This window comes from Denticeps clupeoides, chromosome 11 (genome assembly GCF_900700375.1).
Source record: "Denticeps clupeoides chromosome 11, fDenClu1.1, whole genome shotgun sequence".
NCBI lineage: Eukaryota > Metazoa > Chordata > Actinopteri > Clupeiformes > Denticipitidae > Denticeps > Denticeps clupeoides.
In genome coordinates this window covers 7,305,238-7,315,332 of record NC_041717.1, presented here as the reverse complement: position 1 = coordinate 7,315,332, position 10,095 = coordinate 7,305,238, and the positions used below count along the sequence as shown (strand labels likewise).

Here is a 10,095-nt window from a genome sequence, read left to right as displayed (position 1 = left end):
CTATCGAGCACTCATCCCAGGGACTCCAAAAAGGGTGGGTACTCTGAGCTGTTTGGCGTATAATTGCAACCAACAGTCAGGACCCGTAGGCGCAGAGAAGCCACCCTCTAGTCCCATGGGGTAAACCCCATCAGGCTGAGAGTCTTGGGGTTAACAAAAAGCCAACCCCAGCCCTCCGCCTCTCACCTGGAGCAACTCCAGCAAAGGAGAGTGTCCAACCTCTCTCAAGGACTTGGGTTCCAGAACCAATGCTATGTGTCAAGGTGAGTCCGACTATCTAGCCGGTACCGCTCAACCTCTTCCACAAGCTCCAGCCCCGTCCCCGCCAGACAGGGTGAAGAAAAAACATGTAGCCCACAGAGAACAAAGGTGTGTGGAACACAGTCTTACATTTAAAGGGTCTCTTGCGCTGTCTGCCACTGATTCTGCAAATATCTTGAGGTCTGATGTTGTTGTTTTTTTCTTACCCTATACGTCCATCTCCATGAAAAGACAAGTGCTATTGTGCATGTTTTGAGCTGGTAGGAGAGGTCTTTTTTTTGAATGAGCTTTCACTGGGTGTATTGTCAGCATGTATCTATTGTGAGGCAGTGAAATGACATTACACACGGTTTGTGTTGGTACAAAAAAAGCGCAAATTCATTGCCATGATATAAACAATTTAGAACCGTGCAGGGGCACAATGCTCATGTTGGCTGAACATTTGGTGGTAGCAAAAGGATTCTACAGCCTCTGGCCAGTCTGCACATCCTTTTTTATTGTAGATTATACATTTCTATTGCAAAAATGAAATAAAACTATTAAAAATGCCTGACTGGCCAATATTGGTACTTACAGTAATAATATTCTCACACATTTTCCCTTTGTGCATGATCAGGTCAATTTTCCCAATTTGCCCAAAACATGCATCTGAATGTCTGAATGCAGTCCCATATGAGTTTATAGTCTCATAGCTAATTATTTCACAGATATTTCACAGATAAGGGGAAACTGCTAAGGTCACCAAGAACCTTTCTGACTGCATTACACCCCTAGTGTGGAGTGGAGCCGCAGTCATACATCAGCCAGCAGAGACTGTAAGAAATAATGAAATTGGAATTATGAATACATTCCAAAAGTATGGGTTGTTTTTGACGAGTCATTTCAGAAACACCAACAGCAAGAGAACCAGGAACGTCAATATTTGTTCTGCAAAGGACACATTCATTTGTCATTCTGAAAAGTGCCTTTCATAATCCTCTAGCTAAGATTCTGTGATAGAGACGTTCTCTCAGATCACAGCAACAGCGAGAATAGGATATGATTTTTGTTGGATTATTGAGCAAAGCCCTGATATATGCCCCCTCCAAGTCACTGGCATGAAAATCCCAATCCTGCCTCAGCTCTGTAGCTGTAAATCTGCTTAATTCCCTTTGCCCTGGAAAATCGCCTAATTATGGTCCATGTGTACTGGTTATGGATAGCTGGGGTTTTCCTGGATTTATCACTCGTAAACCTCAGAGACAAGGGAATGTAACACAAAGCCATCAGATCTTGCTTTTAAGCATGCATTTTTTTTTTTTGCTTTCAGACAAGATTGCTCCTTTTTTTTCTTTCTGATGAGAACAGCAGAGCACTTTCACATATCACACTGTCTCTCCTGAGGGGTGAATGTTTGGGGTCTCTCAGTGCCATGCTTGCACACAAAGGGAACAGTAGCACGATCCTTGTGGAGACAAAAACGTTGCAACACGACACCGGTGCACGGCAGGCATATGTACCTGCCACTGTTCACTATGCTGTTTTATTCATTGTGACCTGCAGTGCAGGTTAATATTTATTAAGCCAAAGGACTGTTTCATTAGCACCACTCTACTCTCATTACATTGCTATTACTGCCTGCATTACGTAAACAGGCCGTTCAAGTTTCCCTCTGTGCCAGAAATGCAGCTACAACTTTTAAACAGCACCTGCTTTTAAATAACCTTCTTGTGCCAAGTCATGGACTCAACAGGACCTTAGAAGATATCATAAACTCAAAAGCACATTTCATTTGGTTGAAATAACAATTCACTTCACAAAGTAAGAAGAGGTTGCAATCAGTTTTATTTTTTCTTCTGAAGACACACTTGAAGACACAATCCATACCACAAAGAGGAAGAAAGTCTATCATGGGGATGTACTTCCTCTGGATAAATGAAAAAACCTGCTTATGCCAATGCAACGACTGGCAAAGGAAAAATAATCCAAGTAAGTTTTATTCAAAACTTAGTTTTGTTGTTAAAACAAAACAAAACCAGGAAAGGTCCAAAAAAGCGGCACACTATGGTAAGATAACATTAGTAGAAACCGGAAACCGGTGTAACCATTTTCCGGATGAATTTGCGTATAGGGGAATGCATCTCTTTTGTTGGCCCTTAAAATAACATAGCAAGACACATCAATAAATTCGTGCACAGAATAACTTTTTTTTTTTTTTTTTTCCTTCTTCTTTTTAATATTATAAACAGTATATACATTTTGTTTGACTGTCTGGTAATCCTGGGCTAACCCAGTCATTATTAATTTTCAGTGTTCTTATAAATGTCTTTTTTTATGACTATCTTGTTCTCTGTTAGCAGTAAACATCTTACGTGAACAATGAATGTTGTAAAGAAAAACACATTCTAAGAAACAAGAAAAAATGACACAAGTATTTGATGATATTGGAAGAAATAGCACACAAAACACAAAGGCAATGTATGAATCACCTCAATACACATCTGAGGCATTTTAACACACTTAAACAAGTCATATAACACGTATTTAATTCCTTCTCCCACTTTGGAGTACTTCATAAACTTCTTTTTATTCCGATTAGTCTGATGGTACAATAAATACCAGCCATTCGCACTCCGAAAGAGCCGTACAAGAACTAGAAAGCTGAAGAAGTAGTGGCGTTAATAATGGGAACCTCCCTGAGACAGATATAATCAATATGAGCAAAGAATAACTTTTTGTACACAGAGGTATTGGGGGGGAATAAATAAGAATCATTGAACAGTTCTCATACCATGCCAGAAAATAAATATATGAATAAAAATTTTCTTGTGCAATTTTCATTATGATATTTGAGTACTTATAGTGCTTTGTGCTGTTCGGCTATTAATTATGCGAAGATATGACGGCAGTTTCACTTCACCTAGTCATTTTAAAAACACAGAAATAAAAAAGGTTAAGGTTCAAATTACAACTTTAAAATCCATTTAAAGTAAAACAAATGCTATGGAATGTTTACTAAGAATAAAAATTACCACAGAAGTCTTTCATTCCCACAGTAAGGTAGTATCCTACGCCCAATCCACGTATTCCAGTATCAGACAGCAAGTCCATAAGCAGACTTATTGGTGACAGACGTATCATGAGGAATGCTGGGACATTAGCAGCATAGAACAAAGCAGACGTTGTGGTAAGTGGGACCATTTCCATCGTCCTTGGCCTGGACACAAGCAGACAGGAGAGTGCGAAAGGCCAGAGGTGACCAGAGTGAGGGAAGGAGGCGGCAGGAGGTTTGACATCAATCCGGTGATCCACTGTGTCCAGTGGATTCACTGGACACACGGCTGATTCTTAAGACTGAAAGAGAAAGAACATATCAGGTTATTATATCTGTATAGTGTTTTGCTGATAAGACTGATACAACTGATGTCTTCTACAGTGACCTGGTAATTGAGTACACCGTCCACCACACAAACACTACGAGCAGTGCTATGTGGGCCATTTGGCTAGTGTGAGGTCAAAGATCTAAATAGACTGATGAATATGAAAGAAACACCATCTTTAATGAGTTTTGCACATTTTAAATCCAAATGCCAGCTACTGTCGATCACTGGGCTCTTGCCATATTTAGCTCAATTTATAAAAACGTCATTAATAATTGTGTTCTGGATGATAGAAATATGAGACACAATTATACACAAACAAAAAAAAGGTTTCTTTTCTTCAAGATACAAATAACTAATGCTTGGCTGTAGTTTGACAGTGAATTGAACTGTGTACATATAGTATACAGTATGTGGACCAGGCATCCGTATTACAGCAGTGCGCCACCGTACAACCATTACAGAGTGGCTGGAGCCCAAAAATGAGCACATTTTCCACACCACTTATTTTAAAGCTGCTCAGTAATAACAGAACAGGATCCAGAATGTTGTAGAGCAACAACATTCCTGTGTGACTCTTATTAGGGCTCCATTCAGAGACCAGGCAAAATCCAGTCAGCATCACACAGACGGCTGGGTGTCATCGCTGATCTGTACGATCAAACTCAAAGGAATGTCAGGTGAATGGATACGGGATTTGGTTGTACTTGATGTCTGAGATTTTAGCAGTTAATTAAATGTTTTGTGGGAGAAATGTGAGGAGAGACAAGAGTGACACTGGTGTCACTGGCAAATTTGTTTAGTTAAATATGAGGCAAACATGAAAATGGCTGCTTCTTGACACCATGGAAGCTGATCTGATAAAACCTGAGATGAAATTGTGTTACGACTAGCTGCAGGGATGGCTGTCTCACACTGCCATCGATAATTCTGTCAGGCGAGGACTTTTTGTTAATGAGTCCACTTTCATTTAGTTATGTGTTTTTTTTTTGGGGGTTTTTTTTTTACTGAGAATTCTCATTAGTGCTGCACATAATTGGTATGGTTATGTATTTTGAAGAAAAAAAAGAAAATAATTTGTCTGAATTACAAATGTATCATGAATTTTGAATATGTTGCCAATGTTGGAATTTTTTCCAACGTCTACTAGTCCGAATTTAATCTATTGAAATTTATGACTAATTTGTTAATTACAGTTTTATTTCATATAAAATTCAATAATTCCTAAACACGCTGGCCTGATATGAAGCTCGGACTTCTCACCTGTGTTACAATTCCCTGGCACTTGCATCAACCTTTTTGTTCTAATGAATATTAAATTCTAGCCAGTGAACAACTGTGTAGTATATTTTACACTCAAATAAGAAAATATGTCCAGACAGTTTATATTATTGGCAATTATATGACACGATCCCCACTAAAAGTATTAAAAAAAAACAAAAAAAAACTGGAAATTCAGTAGTGATTGTTATAATGGACATATTTTAGAAAATGTTATGTGACCGAGTAAATGTGACTCATAGGATTTGACGGTACATTTATTTTCCATTAGAAAATTGACTAAAGTGTATTTCCATTGACCCAAAAATATTCATTTAATTGAAGAAGTCATCAAATTTGTAACAGAAAGGTCACACTGACCGCCAGCATTAACTTTTATTGCAGCAATGATTTAGAGAACCACCACCGAAAAGATGATAAATGATCCATCCACCACAGAAATGTCAAAATCAGACCTTTACGGTTCTTGACAATGTACCCCACCATTCTCTCTCTTCTGATATATCTATTTTCTGTTTTTCTCACCTCCACATTGGAGCTTGACAGCTAGTCTGATGCAAGGGAGGGGAATCTTGAGGAACATATCTTTCCTGGTCTAGGCTCAGAGGAATGGTGCAGGAATGAAGACTAAAGAAAGTCTGCAGACCCCACTCATCTACAGAATAACATCTGATACTCTTATCACCCCATTCCAACAGCCAATCACCTTTAACATTAATGGTAAATTGCTATTATTGATTGATGTTTAATCCAGTCTTGAGTGAGACTAAGTTCATTGCCATGGAATTTTCATAGCGCAAGAAAATGTACTGGTATGTTCTTCATACATCATGGGTCATGAGAGACATCACAGAAAAAGCTCTCAATAAGATATTTTTTCAATAAGCTAAAATCAGAAGTCTGAAACCGCTATGTCTTTCCGTGACTGCACTAATTGGGTTCTGATTTACATAGTGTTTTCAAACCATGGAAGGACTTATATTCTTTTTTTCCCCTTCCTTTAGATCTCCAGATCCAATAATGAAATTCAAAGACTTAAGGGATAAATGCTGGAATGTTGCGATGCTTCAACCCACATGGATCAATTGTCTAATTAAGCACATAACTACATTATTTCTGCTCTTGACATGGAAGTAATTCCAGAAGCTGAAATGGATGAGAGCCACATCCGAGCACTTCATGCTAGGTGAGGAAGAAGATATGTTGATCTTGTGGCAAGTCATATCCTCCACCAGCTTGTTTCCATTTAAGACCGTGCTGCGTGTGTCCTTCACTTCTGAATGCCAGGCATCTGAAGCCCATCTTCACAGGGTAAACAGCAGGACGGAATCTGAGAACCCGTCGCAGCTGCAGCAGCACTTCCCCCAGCCCCGTCAGACAGAAAAGCTACATTTCCGCCAGCAACATCAAGGCTTTCTTCCTCCCTCTTCAGGGCAAACTGCCTCATTAGTTATTGATGTTGAGTTTGGTGTAAATTCGGCAGTTGCAATGGGAGCAAACATTAAAAAAATGAGAACACCTGAGATGCGTTGACCTTCTACTCGCTGCATGCATTTCATATACGGGATGCCAATCATTGCTGTCACTCTGCCCAAGTGACAAGTATGTTAGTTATCCACAATTCTTCAGTCTGGTGTCCTGCTTCCATCAACAGGAAGTTCATCCAACATTCATCTATAAATTATGTAGACCTAATTATTTATGAACAAAGGAATGACTTTGTAAACACTACAAGAATCTACTATATCTGAACCTGCTGCCTTAAACCATTTCCAGATTTATGCTCATAAATGACTAATAATGTTATTGTGGCATCCATTGAAACAAGAAATTGCTCCTTCTGTTTTTTAGCCTTAAGTACTGTAGTAAAACGTGTTGCTGGTTTTATCTCTAGGGTTCCACATGGCACATGTGATGTTACTAAAAGGAATGCATCCCTTTTCTGAGGAGACTAATCTTTTGCATTGCATTGTCTGGCATACGTTCATGTACTTGTCATCTAATATGTAACTTTCTTCCTCTAGAAAACAACATTCTGAGTGGAGATCATTTCGGGGACGTTAGTGAATAGAGGTACAGAGACTGTCGTAGCTTTTCTATTAAGCCTCATTTTGCACATTCCAAAAATGTTTTTAGAAAATACACAATGGAAACACATTAGCTTTGAAACTATTGCAAAAATAGGAAAAAAATGGAAAAGTTTAAAAACTTCCTCTTTTCTTCAGATGACTCTAGCATCTCATGCAGTCCCAGATGCAATTTCATTTTTTTTATTTTATCCCAGAAAACCTTTTCCACCAGCATCAACTGACAATCCATGATATTTTGAATGATTTATCCTGAATTTTTTTAGTGTATAACATCACAAAACAAAAATGTAGAACACAAACATATTGCACAAATCTATAAACGAACACAGCATCAGAGTAAGTTAGTGGAAAAACATCTTTCCTAAATGCATTGCAATGCTTTTTGTTTATTGCCAAGGGTAAAAAAAAGAGGAATAATAACTGGACTTGCATTAGCAAAATAGAATTACAATAACAAAGTGTCAGTCTGTCCTGTTGTTTGTGCCGTTTTGTGCCTTTAAACCGTGCTTCTGAAGTCTTACTTCCACAAAGTTGTCCGATTGTCTCTCCGCACACACTTCACCAGGCTGTTACACTGAAGCTGGTCTATGGCATCCCTGCTGTGCATAAATCCTAAACGACGAAGTTTTCACACAGCAACAATGCTCCCATCTGTCCTCCCCCCTTACATTCTGTCCTTGTGCTGCCATATTGGTCAATAATCCTAAATGCCAGAACCTTTAAGGAAATGTGCCTGAAGTCATATACAATATATCTGTTGTTAGAGCAACCTCGGATATTGCTCCTACAAATCAATTGCGGTTGCTTGGTGCCATCTCTACCCTCTAGGAGGATTTCTCTCCACCAATGCTGAGCAAATGCTGTGCACTGTTGCCAGATTTATGCCAGAAAGTGTTCAGTCCAGAAATTTCCATATGCTCATTTAAGCTACCAGTGAGATTGGGTCTGTTGCCTGTTTCAGTCCAAACACATTTTTTATCCCATGGAATTGCACTCTGGTTTCATCTCCCTGAAGCTCTATTGGAATAAGTTCTAATATGAGCAAAATAAAACACATGGGAGCCTTGAGCAGAGAGAAATATTCATATAACATCACAGTGAGATTGAATGTCAAGCCTGATTTAGAGCCTCTCCGAGGTTGAAGACATCTGAACGAGCGCATCTTCGTCCTTCATTACATTACTGTAGGTTGCTAAAGGATGGGCTGTGGAGGTGTCGTGCAGTTGCACAGAATCTCACGTCTCATGAAGAATGAGGGGCAGCATCCAACTGAGAAAAACCCAGTCAGTGAAAATGAGATCAACATTTCATGTACATTACGAAAAGGAGAGCAGCATGACCTGTTACTGCTGCTTTCATTACTAAACATTTGTTTCCAAGTGAGATGATTTGTTCACTCCTTCCCTCTGCTCTGTTAGTGTGCAGAGATCCCCCCTCCCCCCAGCTAAAAATCCAATCACTGTTAGTATGCAAATGAGCTGGTTTCAAGTTTTTGACCCTAAAAGCAAAATCAACGGAAGCTCAGCCTTCAGGTGGGACAACCACGTTGGACAGGTCTTAGGGTAGAGGCCTGACAAAGTGCAATCCAATTACACCGTGCCGACAGGGGATGGGGGTGCTCTATGCGCCCCCTTCACATTTCTGTCTGCCCCCTCATATTTGCCTGTATCGAACTGGCCCTGGACCAATGTTGCATCATTCAAAGTTGAGTCTAAAAGTGTATTTGTGAGATGGATAACCTTGAGAGGCAATGACAGCCAAGTTTTAAAATCCATAATCAATAGCACTATATAGTTTGGCAAATTGTATTCCTTTCAATGACCCAGGACATGACTTATTAAACACTTCAGCCTGTTATAGTTCGAGCGTCACATCGACAGCACACAATCACACAACAATATGTTCTCTTCTTTAGATAACTTGTCCCATGGGGTCATGCGTCATTTCTAACCCCAAAAGCCTGTTCACATTCACTGCCCATTACACCAAAGATGTGTTACTCTGAATTCTGAATGAAACTACGCAACTTCTTAAATATTGACTAATACACCCAGATATTGTGACTGGCAGTTGAGGTGTGCATGTATATGAGATGATTTCATCCTTGGCAACGATTAGCGGGTGGGGAGGTAGAATCTCCCAGTCCAGAAATTGCCACCCAGTCCGGTCGAGGTAAAGGCTGAATTTTCAACTGTTTTGCCCGCTTGCGCAATAACAGGAGCTCAGTCATGCATTTGGGGTGATATTGATTTTGGCCGATTTCTGCCCCCGGTTTGGCGTTTTCGTCTGAAGCATGGCAGAGCCGCTGTCCACGACTTGTGGAGCAGTCCACGACTTAAGAGTTGTTCTTTAGCTGTTAGTAAGGAGGATCTAACAAAGAAGTCGCGGCTTATTTTTGGGATGGTGAGAAAATGGACACCTCCAGTTGCTGGTTAATGGATTTGGAATTTTGTTTATCAATTAGTGGTTCCACATAAATTCAGGTCGCAGGTTTTAAATTTGGGGCACAATAATACATTTGCTGGTCACCTGGGAGTAACTAAAACCAACAATTGGATTCTTCTTTTGGCCCAGTTTAAAAGCAGATGTTGCAAAGCACTGTTGCTCATGCCTTGTCTGTCAGGTGGCTGGGAAGCCAAACCAGACAATAGCACCTGTACCCCGTGCCGGTTTTAACGGAATCTTTTGAGAGGAAAAAAATGTAGATTGTGTTGGTCCACTTCCTCATATTAAATTGGGACATAAATACTTGTAATGCCACCCATTTTCCATAAGCGGTGTCCTTGCACTCATTAAAAACTAAGGTCATGGTGAACTGACCCAGATCTTTTCGCAACTTGGGCTTCCGAAGGTGGTGCAGATGGACCAAGGGTCTTGTCCCACCTTGGAATGTGTCATGGTCCAAGAGTCCCTTCTACGTAAGATGTGAGTATCGAAGCAGCCTCGTTGTCTTCAGGGGTCATGAAGACTTGTTATTATTGGAGAATGGTCTCCCAATCTTTAAAGCCCAGTGATCGAGTTTTTGTCTTACTGCCTATTTTAGGATCTGCTCTGCAGGCAAAGTTTGTGGGTCCACGTGGTGGATTCGAAGTTGAGTGAGACAA

At 40.0% G+C, this 10,095-nt stretch overlaps 1 protein-coding gene across 1 annotated transcript in view; it reads right to left on the bottom strand.

The window, feature by feature from the left end:
• Positions 1–2,434: 2,434 nt before the first annotated feature.
• The window catches only part of zmat4a (zinc finger, matrin-type 4a), an 80,768-nt gene continuing 73,107 nt past the window's right edge, over positions 2,435–10,095 (bottom strand). The window contains exon 7 of the mRNA XM_028997309.1: positions 2,435–3,594. Within this exon, the coding sequence (XP_028853142.1) occupies positions 3,567–3,594 (28 nt within the window). The 3' untranslated portion in view covers positions 2,435–3,566. The remainder of the gene's footprint in view (positions 3,595–10,095) is intronic.